General features: G+C 49.1%; 2 protein-coding genes across 3 annotated transcripts in view; both read right to left on the bottom strand.

Annotated features, from left to right (window-relative positions):
- Positions 1–2685: 2685 nt before the first annotated feature.
- On the bottom strand, positions 2686–7476 carry LOC146425038 (uncharacterized). Of its 2 annotated transcripts, none has more exons than XM_085042364.1 (6): positions 6425–6532; positions 6270–6347; positions 6092–6160; positions 5312–5443; positions 4826–4973; positions 2686–3558 (listed from the first exon to the last, which is right to left on the bottom strand). In XM_085042364.1, the coding sequence occupies exons 1-6, from the start codon at positions 6429–6431 to the stop codon at positions 3366–3368; spliced, it is 627 nt and encodes a 208-aa protein (XP_084898490.1). In that variant the 5' UTR covers positions 6432–6532; the 3' UTR covers positions 2686–3365. The 2 variants fall into 2 exon arrangements, with proteins under 2 accessions (XP_084898490.1, XP_084898489.1); XM_085042363.1 differs by lacking the exon at positions 6425–6532 and adding an exon at positions 6871–7476 and having other exon boundaries at positions 2687–3558.
- A 3482-nt stretch (positions 7477–10958) lies between these two features.
- LOC146425036 (uncharacterized) overlaps positions 10959–27763 on the bottom strand; it is a 34846-nt gene continuing 18041 nt past the window's right edge. The window contains exon 6 of the mRNA XM_085042362.1: positions 10959–11811. Within this exon, the coding sequence (XP_084898488.1) occupies positions 11745–11811 (67 nt within the window). The 3' untranslated portion in view covers positions 10959–11744. The remainder of the gene's footprint in view (positions 11812–27763) is intronic.

Below are 27763 nucleotides of genomic sequence, written 5' to 3'. Positions count from 1 at the left end.
GGAATCCTCTCATAATTCTAATCACTTTCTGGGCATATAAATTTACTCCCTATTGGAGCACACATGGTTGCATATACCAGGAGAATGGAAGGTTTTGGGAACATTTGAAACACATCCAGAGAATCTCAATAGTTCTGGCACAATATGCAGTGAAATCCATGAAGTCTGATCTTGTATTCTTAGGGAAAATGCTTCTTAGATATTTCTGTGCATTTATATATTGCTACTTTGATTTTGTTTTGTGAACAGCAAAGTGGAAAAAAGATAACTGGATATTGGAATATAAGTGTTGTCACAGTATTCCTGGCAAAGACAGAAAGGTCAGGTTGCTCCTGTGAGGGGCTTGAAACATACCCAGAGATTGTCAAGCTTTGTATTATCGGAGTGTACGTAGAAGTTGGCACAACAATTAGGGCATTACTCCTCAGAACAGGGATCATTTTCCTGACATCTCTGAAATATCTAACCAGACTGTCTACATTTGAAAGTTATCTCCAATTTGATACTATATTCAGAAAAAATTAGCTGTCCAGCCTTATTCCAAAATAAGAGCACTTTGTTCCTTTGAAGTGGGTCAAACTACACCAGAAGGACATAATCCTTTTCTGAGAACAGAGCATCAACACACTGGATTTATACTCTGGGATAAAATATTGTGACACAGTCCCAGAGAAAATTCACAGAAAGTAAGCTTTAAATGACAATGTCCTGTAAGATAAACAAATACTGTATTTCCAAAATACACATGCAATTAGCTAAATTTTTGAATTAAGTCTTTTTATTTCTGCCTGGATCATCACTTGTCACACCATGACCACAAGAACTCTGCAAAATACACAACCTGGCCTCAGCAAGCTGTGGGCCACAAATAAGATGAACTGGAACACAGAAGGGAGAAAATAGCCTATTCTTCTCATGAGGGAGGAAGAACTAGAGGAATAGCCTACCTATGGAAGGATATTTGTTTGTGCTGCACTTTGTTATTCTGCTATTTTGTTCTGACCTTTTAGGTGTGGAGGTGCCCTGCTGCATTATTACTGGGAAAGAAGATGCATGCATATATCAGGCCAGAGGCCTGGTGGCTTTCTACCCTCTTAAGATGACCCTTGTTTTATGTCTCTGGGTCTGTAAAGAAACCTGTTGCAGTTTAGTGTTTGCCTTTCATGCGGTGTTATGGCAAGCTGCAGGCCTTAGTGGAGAGCCCAGCCCGGGTCAGCACCTCAGTGCCCCCAGACCCTCCATCCCAGGGCTGGACGCTGCGCTCTCACCGGCTGGGGAGCCATAAGGCTAGCTCTGGTTTCGTCTGCTCTTCTCAACACAGCGGCAGTAAGGGAGGTGAGAAGGGTCTGTGCATGGTGACCATAGAACACCTTTATTCACATGATCACCAGAGGACAAAAGACCTCCCAGAGGCAAAGATGCCTCATGGGCAAAGACTCCAGATACAAAGACACATCATGGCAAAGGATCAGGGTTTTTCTATAAAGATGAGGGGGCAGGGACAGCACAAGGACCAGGGATCTCTGGGCTGAGGAGCAGTACCTGGGCAGAGTTGGGGTACAGGAACCAATAGGGAAAACCTGAGGGAGTGGCCAGGACCAGGTGGGAAGCGAGGACATAAGGAAGAAAAGGGGTGGGGAAACTGCAGCTTGCATCACAACAGAAATCCTGTTACATAAATGTCAAAAGTCATTGTACCATGACTAGTCCTGTTTAATATCTTTACTGATATGTAGACAAGGGGATCAAGTGCACCCTCAGCCATTTTGTGGATGACATCACGCTGGATGAGTGTTGATCTGCTGGAGGGCAAGAAGACTCTGCAGAGGGATCTGGACAGGCTGGATTGATGGGCCATGGCCAGTGGTAATGTCGGGGTTTGACTCTGACTAAATGCCAGGCACTCCTGCTCTCTCCTGCCACAAACGTGCAGGAGAGGGGAAAGAAAAAAACCTGTTAAACACGCACAAATTTTGTAAGTTAAGTGAGACAGGACACTGGTAGGAGGACGCATGGAAGAAAATGGCAAGCAGGCTTCAGACTTAAAGTTGCAAAGTAATTTAATTACCTAACAGAGCTGGAGGATAAATGAGAGTTAAATAAACTTTTCATACACCATTTTGTTCACTCACCCCCCTCCCTCTTAAGACAGCATTTTCTACTCACCCCCCTCTCTCCTTCTTACCAACAACTCGGGTAGGGGGCAGGGTGTGGGGTATTCTCTTAGTTCATAAATCTATTCATTACCACAATTTTTCTGCTGCAAATACTGTGTTCAATGCTTATCTCTCTTTCTCTCTAAACAGTTTTACTGCTCCCCCTCTCCCTCTTAAGACACTGTTTCTCTGCTCACCCTCCTCCCTCTTTCTAAACCAACAGCACGGGCAGGGGGCAGGGTAAGGGGCTTTTTCCTCTGGTCAGTCCACCAGGGAGAGGGGTCCTCAACTTAGCCACGAGGTCCTTCCCATGGGATACAGTCCTCTGGGAACTTCTTTGGTGTGGGTCCAATCTCACAAGTAACATCCTGCCCGAATTCTGCTGCAACATGAGTCTCTTTGTCCACAAGGTGCTGTGCAGGCTCTCCTGAGCCAAGGCCAGGCTGCTTCCATGCCAGGAGCAAGGCCCTTCTCTCCCTTGCAAGGCCTTTGCAGCTTTAACTCTCTATATGAGACTCCCTCTGCATCACACCCCTCTGCAGGCATCCACCTGCTCCTCTGGCATGGGCTGTGGGTAGATTTCTGCACTCCTGTGGACTCCACGGGCTGCAGGGGGACCTCCTGCTCCCCCCATGGCCTTCAGCACGGTTAGCAGAGGGTTTTCAGCTCTGGTGCCTGGAGCATCTCCTCCCCCACCTTCTCCACTTACCTTGGTGTCTCCATGCTGTTCTTCCTTCACATATTTTTACCTCCTCCTCCTCTAACTACAAAGAAGTGCGTGACTACTTTTGTTTTGATTTCTTCTTAAATATGTTTTCACAGAGGCGTAACTGGCACCTCTAATTGGCCCAAACTTGGCCAGCAGCATGTCCATCACTTTCAGAGCCATCAGAAATTGGCTCAGCTGGACTTGGTGAAAAACTTCCATAACTTTCACTCAGGACACACAGGAGCCATCTTTGTGCCACTCTCCACCCCTCAGACACTTCCTCAGGCCTGATACAACAGCTTCTGAGGGGTTTATATTACTCTTAGGTGTCAAAGGTATCTTGCTCATGTTCTGGGCTAAGCTAAACCACCTCTAAGCTAAGCTAAAGAGGTTCAAAAAGGTGAAGCTCCAGCTCCTGCCCTTGGGTCACAACAACCCCATGGGCTGGTGGCAAGAGTGGCTGGAAAGACGCCCAGCAGAAAAGGACCTGGGAGTGCTGGTCAACAGCAGCTGAACATGAGCCAGTGTGTGTGCCCAGGTGGCCAAGAAGGGCAGTGGCACCCAGCCTGGATCAGCAATAGTGCAACTGTCAGAACCAAGGCAGCAATCATCCATCCCCCTGTGCTGTCAAAGTTCACAAACTTCAATGTTCCCTTTTTCTCTCTGGGAGCCTTCCGAAATTCTGAAATAAAACTAGAAAAACAACTGAATTTCTGTAAGGAAAAGAAATTCAATTTAAAAAGGAGAAGTAGATGTAACTTAACAGAAAGAAGTGATATTGTGAAGCAAAGGACCACTGCCTCAATGAGTGCTGATACCAAAACCAATGGCAGAAGGCTCTTGTGAATCATAGCAGAGAACAGCTTTTGTGTTCTGGGTGTACTTAAAGATAAACCAGTTTTCAGAAAGGATTGAATTCATTCATCCTGCTTCCATTGTCATCAGAGATTTGCAACAACACGATACCCAGGAAGAAACCCCCAATACTGTGAAACTCTTGAAACGATGAAAGGATTTTTGAATCAGGCATCAGAACCTTCCCAGAAGAGGGAAGTCAGAACACATGGTCTCCTGAAGTTACCTCTTAGCTCTAAGTGTATAGCAAAGATGTAAACATTTTCTGTCTTTTTGCACATTGATGAAATGGAGATTTAAGATGAACACATGTGATCAAGGCAATCTAAAAGGTACCAGAGGATTTTGATTTTCTAATAACAAAGTGCAACTTCTTACAGAGTGCAGATGCTTGGGTTGCTACTTGGCGATCTCTGCCAGGCAACCCCATCCAGAGCCCGGAGACAAAAAAAAGAATGTCTGCGTGTGTCCATTCCCTCTTTTCCAAGGGACCCAGCATACCACCACCCCATGAGCCCAGGCGAAACATGTAAGTTCAGTTACTTGGGTTGTCGGGTCTTAAAAAACCAGTAACACAGACTGCATGGACTGACTGAGAGGAAATTTATTATTTTATATATATATAAAATAACCTAGATCACCTAGAACATCTGTGAAAAGATACCATCAGACAAATGGCAACTGGGACAGGCAGGCAGAGGTGAGGGGCCTGTGCCCATGTTGTTGTACAGCTGGGTGAGTTCAGCTGCAAAGATCTCTGGTAAAAGGTGGCAGTTGTTGAACCTGCTGCCTTGGGCTCTCTTGCTGCCTCCTGGGTATTCTCCTCACTCTGCTTTGCCTTTATCTTTACTCTAATCTTTGCTGTCCCAAAAAGAGAAAAGAGTAAGTATTGGATTGTGCAGATGCTTCTTTGTCTCCCTGGGTCCTCCTGTGGAAACATACTTCAGAGAGGACTATTCAGATATTAATTAAGAGCACAGTTAAAGGATTGCACTGCAGAGGTTTCTGCAGAAAACTACCAGGAGCTGCCTTGGTGCTCCAGCATGTTTCAAACACTTCACTGCCCACTCCAGCAATAAATAACTCAAGGGAAAAGTCAACTCACGTGTTTCTGTTCAGCAGCTGATACATGATTATGTACCCAACTACTACCGCAAGCAGCACCACAGCTGACACTGTTATAGATGCTAGGATGTAGTTCTTGCTGAGATCCCATTGTCCAGCAGTTTTGGCTTTTCGCCCAGGAGATGACTCTGGAAGGAGACAAGAAAACACAAGAGACAATGTTTGTGCCCTGCCCTAGGGATAATCTCACAGTGCACTTCATATGACCAAGGGTTATTGAATTTAAAGATCGGTTCTTCTGGCTCTGGTGTCTTAGCACCAGGGAAAAAGAGGGATCCCTAAAGTTCTCACGGACAAGAGCCAAGAGTGTGCCAGGGAGCAGCTGTACCAGCACTGCCCCTGTCTGCTCTCCAGGCTGCAGGCCAGGGCTGCGTGCTGAGCAGCTGCAATTCGTCCATGGAGGGCACTGCAGGAATACAGCAGAAATGGCCCTCTTTTCCCAAGCCAGCATCTCCCAAGCACTTACTTCCTGAATGTTCCTCACGCTCAGCAAGTGTGCTGGTGTCTCGTATTACCGTTTGTTCTTCATCAGAGCCTACCACACTGTTACTTTCTGTCTTTGGAAAGATCGCCTTCTGCACAGTCTTATGATCTGTCTCTTTAGAAAGAACACGGAACACTTTAAATAGAAGTCACTGTCCCTTACCAGGAGCATGGCACCATGGCCTGGGCACTTTGGCAAGTGGCAGTGGGGAGCCTGCTGTCCCCAAACACAAGAGGAAACTGCTGCCACATTTTCTGCAATACAACGAGAAATGCAGAGCCAAACCACCCAAGACTGAATCAACCAAATGACCCACACAGGGAACCCCTTCAAGTAAAGCCTCACACAGATGGTCCAGCTCCCAGACACCCCTGTCCCAGGGGTCTGGAAGGGGCAGCCAGGATTTCATTTGTGCCCCGATGCTGTGCTGTGTGTGAGACAAAAACCAATTTGGCACAGACCTGTTCCCAACATCTGGATGTCAATGTTGGCACACAAGAGCTCTGGCCAGTAATGGTACAACTGCAGTAGCAGCAGCAGCAGCAGCTGCCCCTGGCAATCAGCTGGAAGCACAGCTGGGAGCAGGCGCTATGCTGGACCATGTCTGTGGCTCTGCAGCACACAGGAGGCATGAAATGGAGTGTCTCTGCAGCAAGGCTCTGACTGGGCCCTTCTGGCTTGGTGTGGGGTACAGCACATCCCTATGGAGACCAAAAGCTCAGCTTCCCAGGTCCCAGGTTTAACAGAGGGGAATATACTAACCAGATGCAGCTTTCACCAAAGCTGTTAGGAGCCCCTTTGGAACCACAGGTATCCTCTGGGAATCCTTCCCTATGTTAGATTTATAAAAGGATGTTATGGTATGAAGGTATAGTTCCCATTAACACACAAGTAAAAGGAATACTTACTCAATTAAGTCAAATACAGACTGACTACTCACGTTTGAGATACCAGCTTGGAATCAGCATGGAATCTCCCTCTGGCTCAGGAGCTGCAAGAACATTCCCTCGGGCCCCAGCTGCAACCAAACACCCATGAGCAGTTACCATCATGTGCATTGCTCTCATTCCAGACCTAGATGTGGAAGGTACTGACAGAGCATGCACAGGCTGGTCTGTATTCTCACAGCTGCAGCAGGGTCTGGCTGCCCTTGGCACACTGAGCTGGCAGCTCTCACAGGAAGTGAAAAGCCATGGTGTGCCCACACAACCTGCAGGCGGGTCAGCCCTGGAGCCTGGCCAGGACCCTAGAAAACCACCACTGAATGATGGATAACCAGTGCTGAGTGATGGATAGCTAGTGCTGAGTGATGGATAACCAGGTAACAGCATCAAGGTTCTGGCCCCAAACTGCCACTCCCCACCTCCCTGCTCCTTAGGATCCTCTCTTCCCCGCCACACACTGAAGCAGCTGCAGCCCCTCACACCTCCCCTGGTGTGTCTGCCCCACTGCCCACACCGTGGTGGCTTCCTGGCTCAGCCAGCCAAGCTCTGGTTCCACTGCCACCAGCCGGAGCTGGGCACTGGCCCCTGCCTGCCTACCTGCTCCCTGCCCAGGTATTGGAGCACCCTGGGCATTCTGGGCTGTCAGGGTCAGGAGAAAGAGGAGCAGGAGGAAACGGGTGAGGACCACAATCCCTTGTGCTTGGAACATTTTGCAGCTCCTGCTGCTGCACTGTTATGTAGACCACGCTAAGAACAGCACTGTGGAGCTCTGGAACTTCACATCAAATGGGGCTCTGTGATCACATAACAAAGTGGGGTCTGTGAAGTCATATCACTGCTGGGCCCTGCCCCACTGCCAGTGGTCTCCAATGCAATCCCTTTGCCTGTGAATTCTTGGACCTACCCTCTGTTCAATTTCCTCATTCTGTACTGGCATGGAAGGAGCACAAGTAAAGAAGGGTGGATGTATTTTGGGAGGCAGCACAGTGCCTGGGAATGCAGAGGTACTCCAGTCTGGCTCCTCAGAAATCCCTATCAAAAGCCCGGTATGAAGGCTGCATATGAAAAGCCAACTGCAAATGCCTTTCTTTGGTAGTACTTTTGTCTGGCAGCATTCTGGCAAGAAACCTGCTTTTCACTTTAATTTTGCTACAGTTTCATGACCCTTGAGGACAGCACTTTTCCCCTTTTCAGTCTTCCTATATGGATGTGCAGTGATAAGGCTTCTCCCAGGTGAGCCTGCTTTATTCCCTTTCCCCCTACAGTCCCAATTAAAGCTCTTTCAAGAAGCCCCACTAACTCCTCAGCAAAGATCCTTTTCCCCTTTGAGGCAGGTGTAGCCCATGTGCTGCCACCAAGCCTGGTGTCCTGTAGAGCGACCCACGGTCAAACCCCCCAGTCCTGCTGGGAACAGCATGCTCAGAGCCAGGTATTTGCCTCTAGGACCTTCCTGGGTCTGGTTTGCTGTAGGTGGCAGAATAAAATACTACATGTGCCCCAGATCCCTCAAGCAGTCATGCAGAGGCCTTGAGCTCCCTCTTACTTGTCCTTAGACACCATGAGGTACTGCCATGGGACACACACTGAGGTGTAGGTTCCCACAGCTGAGAGCTAACACAGAGGACCTTTTAGCTGAGCAGCTCTTCCAAGAAGGAAATATTCCTCACTTATGTGTGCAGGGCCCCCAAGGCACAGAGAGCCCTTGGAAGGCCTTACAGAGCATCTTTGGTATAATTTCTCAGGAAGCACCTCTTAAAGCCCAGCTGTTTATAGCCGCAGGCAGACAGGCATTGACTACTTTCCACCTCTGGGGTGTCTCCAAGGCTCATAAGCAGTCTCCAGCTGAGAAGCTGCATAAACTCGGCTATGGCCATCCTCTGCCATCAAGCACAGACCACTGCCCACCTTGGAAGGCTCCAGCACAAAATGAGCAGAGGGCCGCACCAGGCTGGAGGGTCTCTTGGTGACATCTCCTACCCAGAAGCCACGCAGGCTGCCCAGTTGCCTCGGGGTTGGGTCTCCTCGGCACCTCGGGCGCTCCATTCCTCCCCGAGGGGAGGGGAAGCACCGATGAACTCTACCCTTTGTTCCTTCACTAGCTATACGCCCAGTCTCTCCCTTAATCCACTCCGCGGCATTGTGCTGCTCGCCGGCTCGTCACCAGCTCCGACACCGGTGTCCCCAGGCCACGCGTGGTGCTCCGCAAGCCGCTCGCCCAAGTGGCACGGCAGGGACACAGCGCTGCCGCACGCCGCGGGCTCCCGCACGGCCGCCGCCATTTCGCACGGGGCCGTGAGGGGCGGGCGTGGCGCTGCGGGGCTGTGCCGGAGTGGCCTCTCGGGCCGCGGCTCCAGCTGCTTCCCGCTGGGTCGGAGCCGCCCGGCTCCAGGCCGCTGGTTCGGAGCTGCTCGGCTCCAGGCTGCGCGGCTCCAGGCTGCCCGGCTCCAGGCCGCTGGCTCTGAGCTGCCCGGCTCCAGGCCGAGGTGCCTGTGCTAGCCTCGACTCGCAGGTCGTACCGCCGTAGGAGAGAAAGGCTCCTGGGACATTTTTCCTGCGAATCTGGGCTGAGCGTGGCGCAGGGAGCAGAGCCGAGGAGTAAAGACACGGGAGTTAGGCACAGGAGGGAGAAGAGAGGGACAGTGAGAGCAAAAGCAGTGCAGAGAACATGATCAGAGCTGTAGGGAGAGGCAGCAGGGAAAGAGGAAGGGAGGATGCATGAGCAGGAGGTAGAAGGAGAGAGCAAGAAATTCAGTGCTGGTGCCAGGATGAAGACTGCTGAAAAAGCCTTGGATAGGCAGCAAAACAAATAGGGAGTGGGAAGGAACAGGGATATAGCAAGGAACCAAGGGGCTGGGAGCTAGACAGAGCAACATGCAAGATGAGAGCCAAGAGAAACCCAGGGGTGGTTTTCATGGCAACCCATAGAATCGAAGGGTATTTCCCTGCTGCAGTGACATGTAGGCATGTGAGCTCCCTCAGTAGCAGCCGAGGCTTTTCAGAAATGGCACTGCCTGGCATGACCCTGCATGTGTCCCATATAAAGTTCTCCCTTTATATGTGTGTCGGCAGGTGTGTATGTCTGTATGACAAGAACTGACGAGGCTTGATTCAAGGGTTGAGGCAAAGCTCTCTTCTGAGAAGAGCTTTGGGCTGCCCTCTCAAGAAATGGAGATCTCAGAGGCTGCTGAGAGTCCCTATGAGAGACAGCCTGGAGCTGGAGCTTGCTGTGGAGAGGGGAGGAACAAGGTAGAGCAGCTCAGTGCTTCCTCTTCACCACTTCAAAAGGAAGAGCACTGTCTTCAGACAATCTTTACTGCCTGAGCCAAAAGTATAAGAAACCCCCCAAAACCCCACGGTGTCCAGAGGTAGTTTGAGCATCTGTCTGACAAGTGCTGCTGGCAATATCCTACCCACACACTGCAGGCAACAGTCAGCCCTCAGAGAGCTGCACTGGGTCTTTCTGGACAGTAGCTTTGTTTGCTGATGGCCGGACAGGAGCGGGCACTGGGAAAAGCCTGCAGGACTATAGTGAATCTGACTAGTGAGCCCAGGACAGCAGTTCCCTGGCATGCTGGCTTCTTGCAGTGCCTTGCTTTCTTATTCTGAGACTGGCACTCTGTCACTTCTTCCCACCTGGAAGGCCTCCTTCTGCAGAGGCTTATACATTCCATCTTTGTAGAAATTGATGGAGAAATACAAAGTGTATTTTGTCCTGGGCTTTATTCCTGAACCAAAAGTTAAGCAAAACACCAAAACATCAATTAAGAAGCCACACAGAACCTGCAACTGCCCCACTCACAAAAGCAAAACACTACTGGCACACTTCCTGTGCTTTGCTACAGTAGTGGTTTCCTTACAGTGAAGCTGGATTCCAGGCCTCCACCAAAGCCACTCTATCACTCCTTTTTCAGTTGGACAGGGGAGAGAAATTATTCCAGATGTTCTGAGTTGCGATAGGGAGCAGGGGAGATCACTCACTGAACACCATCATGAGCAAAAGAGACTTGACTTCGGGTTTTTATTGAATTTTAGTAGTAACTAAATCATAGTGTCACTGAAACAGTGGGATAAACAAAAAACTCTCCAACAACATTTTAGTGTTAGAGAATCAAGGCATTGTTTAATCTGCCCAGGATGTTGTTCTGGCCAGGATGTGCAACAGAAATCATTTCATCCACACATAGCCTGGGTGTGCATTACATGAATTTTGCTAGATTTTTTAGATACTTATACAGTCAAAACCCATAGAAATTCATTGGTTCAATGTTCATTGGCCCCAAGTTACAGTTCTTCGTATTTGGTTCCCCGTTGGATTAGGGTTTCTTCACCTCTAGTCCTAATTAGGTCCTCATTCCTATCTCTCTTTTCCTGGTCTTTTCTCTGATCATGTCAGGGGTGATGTTTGGAGTTAATGTTGGTTAATGGTGGTTGATGGTCGTTTTCTTTGTGCATCTTCTCTGCTACTACCAGTGTCTTGAGATGTTAAGTTCATCAAACCTCACCTGGTGGAACAATACCCTGGAAAGACATTTCAATTCCCTTCCCAATTCCCTCCCCCTGAGGCAAAGGAGAACAAAACTGACTAAAGTAACAAAAAAAATTTTTAAAGAGGTATGTTTCCAACAGTAGAGGAGAAGAAGAGGAAAATAAATCTTAAAATAACACCTTTCCCCCCATCTCCTTCCCAAGCTCTATCTCTGCCCTCCTGGTGGTACAAGATGGGTCATGGAGATTACAGTCAGTTCATCACACAGTTGTTCCTGCAGCTTCACTGGGAAAAGAGTCTTTCTTCTGTGCCAGCCTGGGGTTTCTTCCAAGGGAGACAGTCCCCCACATTTTTCTCCAGTGTGAGTCCATCCCATGGGCAAATGCTTTCCACGAATTGCTGCGATGTGGGTCACATGGGGCACAGTCCTTCTGGCAGCATCACAAATGAACTCATGGAGAAGCCTTTGCTGATCTCAAAAGCATGTCCCCATTCTGGTGCAGGAAAGCCTTGTTGATGGCCATTGCTGGGAAAGCAGGCTGAGGCTGACACAAACAGGTCCTCCACTGCAGTGCAGGTCTCACAGCTCCTCTCACAGCTCCAGCCTTGCTCCCAGCTATGTGCATTCTACCCCAACAGAAACAGCCAAAACAGGCAGGAACCCACTGCTTTCAGAAATATATTTTTTTATATATTCTTACTAAAACAATCACTGTTTTCAAATAATGTAAAGTATCCCTGATGGTACTGGTAGCAGGGACAGCAGGACAGCATGGGCTGAGGTGAGTCCAGGGAAATCCAGTGGTCCCGTGAAGAGGCACCTTCAGCCAGAGCACAGAAGGGACAGGTGGGCAGAGGTGAGGGGTCTGCGCCCATGTTCTTGTACAGCTGGGTGAGCTCTGCCGCAAAGACCTCAGAAATCAGGCAGCAGCTCTCCCTGAACCTGTTGGCCTGGGCTCTCTCCTTCTCTTCCTGGTCCTTCTGATTATTTGCTTTCCCAGGAAGAGTCAGTGGAGACTTGTCCTGCTGCCTCTTTGTCTCCCTGGGTCCTCCTGTAGAAACAGGTTTTTGAGGAGACGCCTCATAGATATGAATTTAGAGCACAGTTAAAGGATTGCACTGCAGAAGTTTCTGCTGGGCACTGTGAGGAGCTACCTTGGCACTCCAGCACGGTGCAAACACTTCACTGCCCACACCAGCAACAAATAACTCAAGGGAGAAGTCAACTCGTGTTTCTGTTCAGCAGCTGATACATGATTATGTACCCAACCAATACCCCAAGAAGCAGGACAGTTGAGACTGTTGCAGTCCCTAGGATGTAGTTCTTGCTGAGTTCTCAGTTTTCCTTCGTTTCAGCTTTTTGCCCAGTAGCTGACCCTGGCAGGAGAAAAGACAACACAAGAGACAATGTCTATGCCCCGCACTAGGGATAATCTCACTGCTTCACATGTGCAAGGTTATTTGGGTGTCTTAGCACCAGGAAACAAGGAGGATCCCATAAAGTTTTTATGGAGAAGACTCCAGCTTGTGCCAGGGAGCACCCACACCAGCAGTGCCCCATCTGTTTCTCTGGGCTGCAGGCCAGGGCTGTGTGCTGGGCACTGCAATTCATCTTATAATGTGAAGTATCTGCATTACTATTGGGAGCAGGGACACTGGGACATTGTGGGCTGAGGTGAGTCCAGGGAAGATCAGTTGCCCTCTTGTTTTAGTTTAAGGCAATTATATGGAGCTGAGACTCCAAAATGAGTTACCTCCCCTTTAGTTTTAACCACTCCACTCTTCACCAATAAGGAGAGATATATATGGAAAAAAACATTCACAAAAAAACCCACACTGGCAGCAAGCAAAATGACAGCAATAAGCAGATGCAACTGGGGCTGAATGCCCAGGACTCCCCAGGAACACAAGGTGACAGAGAAGCCCGTCCTCCCAAAATGTTGGCTGCTGTTAAAAACAGGCTCCTAGAGTTGGCTTTCGCACATGATAACTGATAAATGAAAAGAGTTGTGATTAATGTGTAATGCTAATTGTTGTTGTTGTTCTCTTGTTAAAGGATAATTCATTTGTTGCAAGTAACTATGTTTTTGAACAGTTAATGTTATGTCCAGCTAATATCTTTTTTTCCCTATAAATGAAGTTAATGATAGTTACAGTTTAGGTTGATAATATATTTCAGTGACGAGGAGGCTTGGAGTGTTCTAGAATACTGGTGACGTAACTGAAGGAGGAGTTTGTGTGAGATTTTAGCATAAAGGGTAAATGCAAGGAGATCATTGGGTGAAGACCGAGCCTATGACAGGACAAGGGGAATCAAGTGATGAGCCACTTGAAAGGACTGGAGATTGACTCAATCTCCAGCCAATCATCTCAGACCTAGAGGGAGGACCTAGGGGAAGTGATGGGTGGGGTTTGTGGGGTATAAAATGTAGGAGCACAGCCCTTGAGGGTGTCTGACTGCAGGCTATCTGAGCTGCACCCAGCGCAGCACTTTGCTTTGTGTAATGGCGGATAGCCAACCTAAGCCTCTTATCATTCTGTTTGGCCATGTTAATGAGCTAATAAATACTTCACAAGTCAAATTGTGAGAGGTCCTTTCTCACAGCTGCCATAGCTGACGGTGTGGACCAGAAGACAATGACAAAATAGCAGAGAAGCCCCACACGGCTCAACCTTCCTCTGGGAAAAAAAAACCCAGGAAGATAAGAGGTTACAAAACAGTTCTGGTGGCAGATGGGGGTGCTGGCATTCTCTGGGGAAGCTCTGGACCCGCAGAGTCAGTTGCGGGTCCAGAGAAGTGCCAGTTTCTCTGCTTCCGTTTGGCCTGGCTGGACCCAGCTGGTGCCAGCACTGCAGTTCTGTTGCGGTAGCCCTTGCAGAGCTATCTATGTGCCCTTGTAACACCTGATTGGCTACCCACCTCTCCTCCTCCCCAGTTCCCTATTTGGTTAGTTTCTAGAATGTTCATCTTGTTCTGAGTTTAAGTTAACTGTAATTGGTTCAGTCAAATGTTCTCACCTCCCCCAAGTAAAGTTCATTTGTTGCCACGGTTGTCAGTCTCACCTACTAGTAATCCTATCGGCCTGCAAGCCAAAAACTCCTCCCCTCTCAGTGTCCGTTATAACCCGTTGAACAACCCCTTTCAGTATCCGTTAAAAACCGTTAGACAACCCCTCTCGAGGCTCTTTGGTAGACGCCTCCAGCCCTTCTCCATCCCCTCGTCTTGTTCCTTCTCCTTAAATAAACCTACTGGAGTCTTCACCAAAGAGCCTACATCTCCTGTTTTGTCTGCACCTGTGCCTTCCACTGCTATGTTCTGTCCGAGAAGCTCTGCGCTGCCTGCAGACTCGCTTGTGAGCTCCCTTCGGGGCCTGATGAGACTGAGCTTCCGCGAATCCAGGTTTGGCAGCTGTGAGAAAAGCTGCCACAAGTGGTGCCGAAACCCGGGAAGCTCAGCTTCCGACTTGCTTGGACTTTGCCTGGACTTCACCATCTGTCGTGCCCGCAGTGGTAGCTTGCGCCCCAGCGGTGTTGAGCTCCTCGGGAACACCCTTCGACCTGACAGGAAGCCGTCGTTGTGGAGCAGTGAGGGCTTGCACAGAACTCCGCTTTTCCATTCCTGAGGCGAGACTTCAGCTTTGGATCGCCAACTCAAAGGGTAAGTGCCGTGAAGAAAACAACTCGTAAGGGGTCAGGTTTGTTTGTCTGTCAGGACTTCCCTTTGAGCACTCTCAGCTATAGTGATAGCGAGAGGTGAGAGAGCCGCAGGGCCTTTTCCTTTGTTTTAATTAATATTTTTGCGGATTTTGTGTACGTGGTCTGCACTTTTGAGTTTGTGTTAACTATGGTCAAGGCAAAATGAGTTGCCACAGCTCCAAAAGTATCCAAGTGCAGCAGGAGATGATGTATTTTGATTTGAGTAGGATTTTTGTTCAGAACAAAGTTTTATTTTCCTCTCGTGAATTGAAGAGATTTGTTAAATGGGTTGTTTTAAATCATCCCCCCGTTGCATCTGATTTGGTTTTTTCCATTGATTACTGGAATGAAGTAGGCAAAAAGTTGTTTGCTGTCGGTAAGGTGGGTGACAAAACTGCTGAGAAAATCTTTGCCCTTCATTCTCAAGTTTATAAGTTTGTTAAAAAATCAGTTTGTTGTCCCGGTACCCCTTGGACTCTCCCACTTGCTCCTTCTTTCCCTTCCCCTGTTTTCCCCCGTGAAGGCAGATGGCAGAGTGTAGCCCGCTCCGATTCGCCCGGCTGCCTCCAGCTCCGAGACACCCCTTCATCTCCTTTCTTCCTTTGTTCGGGTGCGGAGGCACCCCTCGCCCGAGCTCCTTCCCTCAACCCTCTTCCCCCATCCCATTGTTCCCGAGTTCCATTAGAATGCACTGGCCAAGAAGGCACCATCGAAAAAGAAAACGGCAGATTTTCTCGCCTTGAGACAACGAAGCGCGGGAAGTCGCGGTTCCACCCTTCTCCTTCCCAGAATTCCTCCTCCTACCTCCCTTCTACTTCCCTTGATCTAGGTCCTCCCCTGACCCTACCCCTTCCTGTGCTGTCTTGCCCAGCCCACCTGAAGTCAGGAGGCGGGGCCAACACATGGGAAAATCCCACTCTCAATTCCCATGAAGCGTCAACTTCTGACTGCCATCTTGGCGGTATTGGAACTCCCCACTTGTCAACATCCAGTCGCCACCTTGGTGACACCGGAAAGGGGGAGAATGATGCCATATTTGCCACCCCAGCATACAGGCAACAGCATTCCCCTCCTCCTACTCCCAGTCCCACGCCCCATTGCTTTGACGGAGGCCGCCCAAAAGCTGCGGTATGGCAGCCTGTACCCCTTGCTGTGAAAGAAAAGCTGTGCAAAGCAGCAAAAAATTTCAGCCGTGATTCTACATATTTTCATTTGCTTTTACAGTCTATTTTGGAATTGGAAGCAAAGTGCCCAGCTGACATTAAGGCACTTATTGAATGTCTGTTGATGGAGGCACAACAAAAACTCTGGGAATCTTCCTGGAAGAAAAGAATCCAAATTCTAATTGGAAATTACAGAGAAAATCCTGATTTGCAACATTTAACTTTAGATTGTCTTTCCGGCGCAGGGGAATGGTCTTGCCCTCAAGATCAGGTCCGAGTCATCCCTGATTTGGTAAAATTGGACATTGCTGCTGCTGCTGCTCAAAAAGCTCTAAAAAGTATTCCAACTAAGCCAGAAGCACAGCTCCCATACATGTATATAAAGCAAAGGAATGATGAATTATTTGTTGATTTTACTGACCGCCTGTCAGCTGCAGTCGAGAGGCAATTTAAAAATCCTGATCTTCAGCAAGAAGTCATTATCAATACAGCCTCCGTCAACGCAAACCACAGGTGTCGACAAATCATAAACGCATTGTCCCCGGAAACACAAATCACCCTATCCCTTCTAATCGACACCTGTTCGAAAATTACCCTAGAACCCCCTTGCCATCAATCAAATGACCACCCGAAAGCCTTTCCCTCTACCCTCCCCTCCAACCAAAAACCCAAATTGCCTCACCCCTATCAAACTCCAAATACCCAAAGGAAATCTTTTAAACCCCTCTCACAGGTCGCTTGTCTGCATTGTGGCGAAAGAGGCCACATTGCGCGGTATTGTCCTGCACCATGCCCTGCTAATCCTTCCCCTTTTCTGAGTTCCACTGTCCAGAATCAACCCACGGTGACCACTCCTTCTACTCCTATGCCTGTTCATCATGTATCCTGGGCTCCATCCACCTTTGCTGGACCTGAGTCAGAAAAACTAAGAGAGCAGCATGAAGAGGTGATGCGCGGGATGAAAAATGTCATCTCCAGTTGGACCACTGATGATGACGCTGACATTCCATCCTACCTGCCAGATGATCCTCAAGTTGACGCATCGCTGCTGGACTCCTCCCATCTCTATGCTCTCTGGACGCAGTGCATCGGTGGGGAAAGACCTTATATGACTTGCCAACTTGAAGACAGTGATTTTAATAGAACATTAAAGGGTCTCATTGACACGGGGGCAGATGTTACCATCCTGTCCCGCAGTGTCTGGCCTGGACACTTACCACTAAGACAGTCCACTTTTCCAATTGGAGGCGTTGGTGGGAATGCCCTCACCCACCAAAGCGTCAATGCAGTGACATTAATAAACATTGAGGGGGTGCCAGCACGAGTACGCCCATACGTAATGGACATACCATTCAATCTTTGGGGACAGGACTCGCTCTCTCAATGGGGGGCGCACATACACATCCCATCGAAAACCCAAAATTTTTAAGGAGGGTCATTGATGAGCACGCCACCCCACAGCTTAATTGGCTAACTGAAGATCCTGTGTGGGTAGATCAATGGCCCCTGATGAGAAATAAATTAGTCGCGCTCAAATCTCACATTGAAGAGTAACTTTCCAAGGGCCAGATCATTCCATCTACTAGCCCTTGGAACTCCCCCATCTTTGTCATCCGAAAGGAGGGCAGAGATGAGTGGAGGCTCCTCCATGACTTGAGGGCCATTAATGCAGTCATGGAAGACATGGGTCCCCTTCAGCCTGGCCTTCCATCACCAGCGCTGCTCCCCAGAGATTGGAAGTTTCTGGTGATTGACCTGAAAGATGTCTTCTTTCACATCCCACTTCATCCGGCCGATTCACCGAAGTTTGCTTTTTCAGTGCCCTCAAAAAACAATGCGGCACCAATGAGACGTTATCAATGGACTGTGCTCCCACAGGGGATGAAGAATTCTCCTACCATTTGTCAATGGTACATTGACAAAATTCTCTCCCCTGTGAGGAAGCAATCACCAAATGTCAAAATACTACACAATATGGATGACATTTTACTTTGTGCTCCCACCATGGAGGAGTTACATGTAACACTAGCGCTTCTCTTTAACGCATTGACTCAGGCCGGTTTTACCATCAGGCTGGACAAAATCCAGCAAATGAGTCCTGTTAAGTATTTAGGACTTGTCATCCAAGACCGGACCATCACTCCACAACCTCTAAGGATTGTGGATGAACCAAAGACACTGAGGGACCTTCACTGGCTCTGTGGGTCCATAAACTGGGTTCGTCCCCTCTTGGGGATAACGACAGAGCGATTGGCCCTACTTCTCAATCTTTTGAGGGGCAAAGGAGACTTAGACTCACCCCGCCAGCTCACACCTGAGGCAAGGTAATGTGTCACTGATGTCTGTGGAGGGGCGGCAGCCCGGTGCCGCCCAATGTGAAATCCCATTGACTGCGGTCAACGTGGCGGAGGCCGGGGTCGCCGAGGATGTAATCTCTTGGGGTTCTGTCGAGGCTGAGCCGTGAGCCGCCCTCCCTCCTCCCACAACGAAGTTTTGTAGTAGTTGATAGGTTAAAAGTTTGCTGCACCCCTCCTCTCTCCGCCCATGTTGCCACCCTGCTTCTCGCCTGTTCTGTTGCCGGGCTCCTCTGATTGGTTCCATGTAATCCCCTCCCTTGTGGTTTCTCATTTGCTCCCCCTGCTGCCCGTCATGCTTCCCCAGGCCTGATTGGCCCTGCCCCTGTGTTCCCGCCCCAGGAAACCCCGGGGCTCCCCTTAAAACCTTGGTGCCATTTTGCCCTCGTGGTCAGAGGCGTCGGAGGCTCCAGAGCATCCGAGGCTCTGCCGGACCTCTGCCCGAGGGCGACAACAGCTCCTTCCCCTGCTTGCATCCCGGAATAAAGGACTGTTGTTCACCCTCAACGCGTGGACTGGTCTTGTTTCGCGAGGATCGCCGCCTTCTCCTCCTGCCCACCTGGACTGTGCCCTTACCCTGCCAGGGGTCCCTCCAAACCCAATCGGGGCACCCTGGGATTGGGCGAGCCACCGTCGGGTGGTTGCAGAGAGGGTCGAGTCGCCGACCCTGGGGAGAGAAAACCCGACTGCTAGCCGGGTCTCTCCTGCCTCGAGGAGCCGGACCACTGCAGCGCCCGAGAGCCGTTGTCCTCTACGGGGATAACCTCGGGGGTCCGGACACCGACAGATGTCCAACAAGCGATTTCCAAAACACAGGCCCACTGATATGAGCCATCTCTCCCTTTTGAACTGATAATAATGGGGGAGAAGCAGTTCACCCATGGGCTCATATATCAGTGGGACCAGACACTTAAAGATCCATTGATGATCATTGAGTGGGTGTTTCTGCCACATCAATTGGCAAAGACTCTATCAACACCACAGGAGCTCTGTGCAAAAATCATTAAGAAAGTGAGGTTGAGGCTAAGGGCCCTTGCAGGTCTGGATTTCACATGGATACAGGTGCCCTTCAATTCGGATGATTTGGAATTTCCAATGAAAACGTGAACCATTACAATATGCCCTAGAGGGTTTTTCAGAGAAAATCCAATCAGGCCACAAAAGGCACAAGCTATTTAATGCAGATTTTAATTTGGTCCCAAAACCAATGCTTTCAAAGCAACCGGTCAAAGATGCCCTAACCATTTTTACCGACGGCTCGGAGTCATCCCACAAGTCAGTTATGACTTGGAAGGATCCTAAGACTCGGCAGTGGGAAGCCGATGTCGAGGTGGTCAAGGGATCGCCTCAGGTTGTGGAACTTGCTGCGGTAGTTAGGGCCTTTGAAAAATTCCCTGAACCTTTTAATTTAATAACAGACTCAGCCTATGTCGCTGGAGTCACCCTCAGGGCAGAAAATGCAGCCCTAAAAAACCCCTCAAATTTAACAGTCTTTAACTTGCTCTTGAGGCTCACTGAAGGCCTTTCCCATCGGGAGCAACCTTATTTTATTATGCATATACGGGCACACACAGACCTGCCAGGACCCAGAGCTGAAGGCAAGAAAAGAGCAGATGCGCTGGCAGCTTCGGCCTTGAAACCAAACACCCCAGATATATTCCAACAGGCCAAGCTAAGCCATGGGTTTTTCCACCAAAACAGCGCCGCCTTGGTCAGAATGTTTGGCATCTCAAAAGACAAGAATTGTGAAATTTCATTGAAGGGCTGCAGCAAAGCTCTCTTCGGAGAAGAGCTTTGTGCTGTGTCTTGGATTGATGATATGATAATCCTTTATCCCCTATCGTTGGCTTATATGCCCAAGAAAGAAAAAAATGTGTAAAAATGTGTGGTCCTGTCTCTTTAACTACACCCAGCCGCAGAGAGAAACGCGGGTTGTTTTGAAAACATTTTCTCCAAGCCTTGCTCCGGGGGAGGATTCGTCGCCCGGCAGAGACTGCGTGCTGGACGGGGGTCGGAGTGAGCTCTGTTCCCGTTTTTTCCATTCTTCTTCTTTTTCCTCGTTTGGACCCCTTCTCTTCGATCTGCTTTGCCACCCGGAGACCCAGGAGGGCCAGAGGACAGCAGAGCTCTCAGGGAGCTCCACCCGGCCCCGGGTGGGGGGCGAGGAGGAGAGGGACTGCGTCTGAGAAAAGGACTTTTTAATCAGGTTGAATAACTGCCTTTCACCTTGTTTTTTCCCCTTCCCCTGTGCCTTGTAGGGCACTCTGCGTGGTTTTGTTAAATAAATAGTTTTTTCTTCACTTCCATCTAAGAGGTTCTGTTGTGGGTGGGGGAGGGGGTGTCGGGGCCCTTCGCTCTCGGAGGAGAGAGTCTTATCATTAACCCGGGACATATTTGGCGCCCAACGTGGGGCCTTGATTACTTGTTCTACACCTTTTGTGGGGTTAGAGAAAGTGAAGAAAAAACCCTAATAATTGCATTCTGGTTTTAAACGCTTGGTATTGAATTACAGCCATCAGTAGTCACTATGCTGTTTGATGGGAGGTTGTTTGATGTAATACTGTCTGTTTGGCACATAGGTTTGTTTCCCTACCAACAGGTAGGGGCAATCCTGTCCCTAATGTATAATTTCCACCAATCAGGGACACGACTCCGGCTTGTTATAGTAATGTGTGTGATACTGACGATCTGTAAGAAGGTATGGGAACCAGTTAAAGATGTACATGCTCTGTTAGTTTCCTCCTCTAGTTTTAGTAACCTGTTTTGGAGTTTTGTTAGTAATATTACCCAACCTGTTAGAGAAGTATAGGGTGAAGCTTCCTGGCTCCTCACCCATCTCTTTCCCTTTAAATCTGGTATATCAGCTTTTGAGAATATTCAGTTTCCCCTGGATGTTAAAGAGACCATTAACTTGGTAGTACGGGTGCTTTACCTAGGAGTTTCCGTGTATATGATGTTCAGTGTTACCAGAATGAGGGCTGAGAAGTCCAGAGGGGCTGAGCAGGAGCAGGCACCTAATCCAGATGTGAGGAAATTTGAATGGTGTGGAGTATGGGAGGACATAGGTAAAACTTTAAAGAAATTCTCTGATCAAATAGACTGGGAATTTCCCCCTGGACAAATCCCGAGACCAGCTGAGGTGGGGAAGTATCTGAAAGAGAAGTGCAGAGACAACTGCAGTGCAATATGTTGGGCCCTGGCATATGCTTATCGTACCCTGTCAGATATTATAGAACAGGAAGTAAGGGAGCCTAAGCCAATGGCAGTTGCTCCTATTACAAGGAGCAGGAAAGCCCAATTTAAGACTGATCGCCCAGATGACAGTGGGGAGGGACCCTCAAGGCCAGCAACTGAGTCAGAGGTCATTGTTGAATCCATGAATGTGAGAGACCTTCACAGCCTAAGAAAAGATTATGTCCAACGAGATGATGAATCTGTGATTAGTTGGTTAGTCCGTCTTTGGGATGCTGCAGGCGATGTTACACTTCTAGATGCTACTGAGGCAAGGCATTTAGGGACTGTGTCACGTGACCCAGATATCAACCAAACTATACGAGATGGGCCTGACTGCAGCAGCCTCTGGAGACGAGCTATCAGAGCTGTGAGGGACAGATACCTACATCCCGACGATCTCTATTTGCAACAAACCCAGTGGAGAACCATAGAACAAGGGATTCAACGCTTGAGAGAAATGGCAGTGGTAGAAATTGTCTTCCCAGAGGACATAGCAAACCCAGATCCGATTATAGACCCAGCTAGGATAGAATGTACACCTGTGATGTGGCGGAAACTCCTAAAGCTTGGGCCATCAGGGTATGCTTCTGCTTTAGCCATTATGAAGCAAGATGACGGGCATGAGACTGTGCGTGATATGACAAGGAAACTCCGAGCGTATGCAGATGTCGTGCATAGCCCAATGAATGCAAGAATCTCAGCTGTGGAAAAAAATCTGCAGAAACTAGAAAATAAGATAGAGAAGAATCATGAGAAACTCAGTAAAGAGATTAAAGACAGCCTTCTCCAAATCTCAGCAGTACAGACCAGAGGTTCTGCTACCCCACGCAGACGCTCCTCAGCTATGAGAACTGGATATATCCCTTGACATGAGTTGTGGTATTTCCTGTGTGACAGTGGAGAAAACATGAACAGGTGGGATGGACAACCCACTGCTGTCCTGGCACGACGAGTGCGTGAATTGAAGGAGGGCAAGACTCAGAGAAGGAACTCCACCAGAAGGGAAGTAGCTCTACTCAATATGTCTGATTCCGTTGAAGGAACCTCTAACACAAATACCCACCATGGTTAGTGGGGCCCTGCCTCTAGCCAGGTAGAGGCCAGGGAAAACCGAATTTTTTGGACAGTGTGGATTCGGTGGCCTGGCACATCAGAGCCACAAGAATACGAGGCTTTAGTTGACACTGGTGCACAATGCACGATAATCCCATCGCGACATGTGGGGACAGAACCTATTTCTATTTCCGGCATTACAGGAGGATCACAAGACTTGACCCTCGTGAAAGCTGAGGTGAGCCTGACTGGAAGAGAGTGGAAAGAACATTCCATTGTGACTGGCCCAGAGGCTCCATGTATTTTGGGTATAGACTTCCTCCGAAATGGATATTTCAAAGACCCAAAGGGACTCAAGTGGGCATTTGGGATAGCTGCTGTGGAGACAGAGGGCATAAAACAATTGAACACCTTGCCTGGACTGTCAGAGAACCCATCTGCAGTAGGACTCCTGAAAGGAGAAGAGCAACAAGTACCAATTGCAACCTCGATTGTGCACCGCCGACAGTACCGGACAACTCGTGATGCCGTGATTCCCATTCACAAACTAATCCGTGAGCTGGAGAGCCAAGGGGTGGTCAGCAGGACCCATTCATCCTTTAACAGCCCCATCTGGCCTGTGCGAAAATCTGAAGGAGAATGGAGATTGACTGTGGACTCTCGTGCCTTGAATGAGGTGACTCCACCTCTGAGTGCTGCTGTGCCAGACATGCTGGAGCTCCAGTATGAGCTAGAGTCCAAGGCAGCAAAGTGGTATGCTACTATTGACATTGCAAATGCATTTTTCTCCAGTCCTCTGGCAGCAGAGTGCAGACCTCAGTTTGCTTTCACCTGGAGGGGCGTGCAGTACACCTGGAACCGATTGCCCCAGGGGTGGAAACACAGTCCCACCATTTGTCATGGACTGATCCAGGCTGCACTGGAAAAGGGTGGGGCTCCAGAACATTTGCAATACATTGATGACATCATTGTGTGGGGGAACACAGCAGAAGAAGTATTTGAGAAAGGAAAGGAAGTAATCCAGATTCTCCTGGAAGCCGGTTTCGCTATAAAAAAGAGCAAAGTCAAAGGGCCTGCCAAAGAGATCCAGTTCCTAGGAGTGAAGTGGCAAGATGGACGGCGTCAGATTCCTACTGAGGTTATCAATAAAATCATCACAATGTCCCCCCAACCAACAAGAAGGAGACGCAAGCTTTCCTAGGTGCCATAGGCTTTTGGAGAATGCACATCCCTGAGTACAGCCAGATCGTGAGTCCTCTCTACCTCGTAACCCGCAAGAAGAACGATTTCCACTGGGGCCCTGAACAGCAGCAAGCCTTCACCCAGATCAAGCAGGAGATTGCTCATGCAGTAGCCCTTGGCCCAGTCAGGACAGGGCCAGAAGTAAAGAATGTGCTTTACTCTGCAGCTGGGAGCCATGGTCTGTCCTGGAGCCTTTGGCAGAAGGTGCCTGGTGAGACCCGAAGTCAACCACTGGGATTTTGGAGCCGAAGTTACAGAGGGTCTGAAGCCAACTACACCCCAACAGAGAAAGAAATCCTAGCAGCATATGAAGGAGTCCAAGCTGCCTCAGAGGTAATTGGCACAGAAGCACAACTCCTCCTGGCACCTCGACTACCGGTGCTGGGGTGGATGTTAAAAGCAGAGGTTCCCTCTACTCATCATGCCACCAATGGCACATGGAGCAAATGGATTGCCCTTATCACACAGCGTGCCCGTATGGGAAATCTGAATCGCCCTTGGATTTTGGAAATAATTACAAATTGGCCTGAAGGTGAAAATTTTAGTCTGACTGAGGAAGAGGAGCTGGAACAGGTGACCCGTGCAGAGGAAGCCCCACCATACAACCAACTGCCAGCAGATGAAACACGCTACGCTCTTTTCACTGATGGTTCCTGTCATCTTGTAGGGACAAAACGAAAATGGAAAGCAGCTGTGTGGAGCCCCACACGACGGGTTGCAGAAGCTAGGGAAGAAGAGGGGGGATCGAGCCAATTCGCTGAGCTCAAAGCCGTTCAGTTAGCCCTGGACATTGCTGAAAGAGAGAAATGGCCAAAGCTCTACCTTTATACTGATTCATGGATGGTAGCCAATGCTCTGTGGGGTTGGCTGGAAAAGTGGAAGAAGGCTGGTTGGCAGCGTAGGGGAAAACCAATTTGGGCAGCTGAAGAGTGGAAAGACATCGCTAGTTGGGCAGAGAGACTACCTGTGAAGGTCCGCCATGTAGACGCCCATGTCCCCAAGAGTCGAGCTAATGAGGAACACCGAAACAACGAACAGGTAGATCAGGCTGCAAAGATAAAGGTGTCCCAGGTAGACTTGGATTGGCAGCATAAAGGAGATTTATTCCTAGCTCGATGGGCCCATGATGCCTCAGGCCATCAGGGCAGAGATGCCACCTATAAGTGGGCACGAGACCGAGGGGTGGATCTAACTATGGACTGCATCTCTCAAGTTATCCATGACTGTGAAACATGTGCTGCCATCAAGCAAGCCAAGCGGGTGAAACCCCTGTGGTATGGTGGAAGGTGGTCTAAATATAAGTATGGAGAGGCCTGGCAGATCGATTACATCACACTGCCTCAAACCCGTCATGGCAAGCGCTATGTGCTCACAATGGTAGAAGCCACCACTGGGTGGCTGGAAACCTACCCTGTGCCTCATGCCACTGCTCGTAACACCATCCTGGGCCTTGAGAACCAAGTCCTGTGGAGGCATGGTACCCCTGAGAGAATTGAGTCAGATAACGGAACTCATTTTAAAAATAGCCTCATAAACAACTGGGCTAGAGACCATGGCATTGAGTGGGTGTACCACATTCCCTATCATGCACCAGCAGCTGGCAAAGTGGAACGGTATAATGGATTGTTAAAAACCACCCTAAAGGCATTGGGTGGGGGAACTTATAAGAATTGGGAGCGACATTTAGCAGAGGCCACCTGGTTAGTCAATACCCGAGGCTCCATCAACCGAGCAGGTCCTGCCCAATCTGAGCTTCTACATACAGTGGATGGAGATAAGGTCCCAGCAGTACATGCCAGAGGCTTGTTAGGGAAAACTGTCTGGATTGATTCTGCCTCACATAAAGACAAACCCATCCGTGGGGTTGTCTTTGCCCAGGGACCAGGGTGTACTTGGTGGATAATGCAGGAAGATGGAAAAACACAATGTGTCCCTCAGGGAAATTTAATTTTGGGTGAAGGCCACATGTAAGGTTGGGATGGCAACATACCACCGTTCACCGTTCGTGACATTATTTGTACATAGTTATGTGTATATATGTATATATGTATATATGTATATATGTATATATGTATATATGTATGTGTGTATGTATGTATATATGTGTATATATATATGTGTGTGTTTGAAGTTGGAAGATGTTAGGGTGGGCCTTAAGCCAACGCTATGGAATAAGGGGTGGAATGTCTTGGATTGATGATATGATAATCCTTTATCCCCTATCGTTGGCTTATATGCCCAAGAAAGAAAAAAATGTGTAAAAATGTGTGGTCCTGTCTCTTTAACTACACCCAGCCGCAGAGAGAAACGCGGGTTGTTTTGAAAACATTTTCCCCAAGCCTCGCTCCGGGGGAGGATTCGTCGCCCGGCAGAGACTGCGTGCTGGACGGGGGGTCGGAGTGAGCTCTGTTCCCGTTTTTTTCCATTCTTCTTCTTTTTTCCTCGTTTGGACCCCTTCTCTTCGATCTGCTTTGCCACCCGGAGACCCAGGAGGGCCAGAGGACAGCAGAGCTCTCCAGGGAGCTCCACCCGGCCCCGGGTGGGCGGCGAGGAGGAGAGGGACTGCGTCTGAGAAAAGGACTTTTTAATCAGGTTGAATAACTGCCTTTCACCTTGTTTTTTCCCCTTCCCCTGTGCCTTGTAGGGCACTCTGCGTGGTTTTGTTAAATAAATAGTTTTTTCTTCACTTCCATCTAAGAGGTTCTGTTGTGGGTGGGGGAGGGGGTGTCAGGGCCCTTCGCTCTCGGAGGAGAGAGTCTTATCATTAACCCGGGACATGCTGCCGTCTCAAGAAATGGAGAACTCAGAGGCTGCTGGTAGTCCCTATGAGAGACAGCCTTGTGAAAACGAGGCTTCACTTTAAATATTTTGTAAGATTTATTAAAAGAAAAAGAACAATAGGGGATGGCCACAACACAAAGCAACAGCGCTGGGTGCGTGGCTGGTCTGTCCAGAGGCACAAGGCACCAGAGCTCTTGCAGCCACTCTTACGCTCTCCCGACGTCCATCAAGAGCCCTTGATACATTTATCCAATCCTGGACTTGGACGTCCCTCTCCTGCCCCTCTGCCCACCTGTTTGAGGCGATCTTCCCTAGATCCTCCCTTCTGGGCATGCTCCCTTGTGGTAATTTGTGTGGGTGCATTCGGACTGGCACCTTGACTGACGTTTGGAGAGAACTTTCTGGAAAATTTTTGGTGGCTCTCGGTGGCCATCTCACCCCTATATTTAACAATTTATTTGAACATCACAAACATTCAGAACAACTAAAACTAGAAAGAACCATAACAACTCATTTAAATCCTTACCACCCTTTGTTAAAATCATACCCAAAAATTCTTCAATTAACCAGCAGCTTCGAAACATTTAATATCCTTCTTAATTCACTCAATAACAATTAAGTCTTTAATCAGCGGCGTTGTGACCCCAACCCAGCTGGCAGCCCCCAACGCCACACAAAAAGGACAGCCGGTGGAGCCACACCGCACTGGGTGCCCCACAGCAGTGAGCACAGCAGTGAACTGCAGAGCTCGCGGGACAGAAGTGTGCTGGGCAGATAAAGCAGAGACGAAGGAAATGCAGGCTCTTGATCTGGGGTTCCAGGGAGTTTATTGGTACGTCCAGACAGGGAAGGCGAGGGGTGATGGAAAAGGGTGGAGAAACGCAGGCTGGGAGGCGGGCAGGAAGCTGTAGCGGTCGTTCTTGCTGAGCTATCCGCTCGGGGCACACCACCAGGAACTGAGGAGCTAGAGGAGTCTTGGGAGCTGGATGCAGTTTAACTTAGGGTGATGGTTTTTATTATTCCCAGGAGGCTCTGCAACAAAGTTAGTTAGTATGCCCCTGAGCAGTGCCTGCCTCCCTCCGTTTACCTTATATGGTTATCTTCTAGAATGTTCGGCTTTGTTTGATAGTTGAGTTGTTCCCCATTGGTTTGGTCTAATGTTCCTCCCTCCTCTAAGCTGAGTTCATTGGTTAAAGGTTCTGTGTGTGTTCCTTTCCTGCAATCCTATTGGCCTGTGTGCCAAACTCCTCCCCTTCATGTGCCCCTTATAACCTCCTGCACAGCCTTGCTCGAGGCTCTTTCATCGAAGCCTTCAGCCTGCTTTCCTCCCCTCGTCTCTCCGCCTCTCCCTCTTCAATAAACTCCCTGAAGCCCTCACTTAAGAGCCTGCATCTCGTCTTTCCTGCGCCTGTGCCTCTCTTCGCCACGCTGCCCCGAGATGCTTGGTGTCGCCTGCAAGCAGCCTACTGCGAGGCCTGCAG

This window comes from Lichenostomus cassidix, chromosome Z (assembly GCF_008360975.1).
Source record: "Lichenostomus cassidix isolate B80296 chromosome Z, HeHo_3.0, whole genome shotgun sequence".
NCBI classification, from domain to species: Eukaryota; Metazoa; Chordata; class Aves; order Passeriformes; family Meliphagidae; genus Lichenostomus; species Lichenostomus cassidix.
Note: the sequence above shows the minus strand (reverse complement) of the source record. Positions and strands in the feature narration are given on the sequence as shown.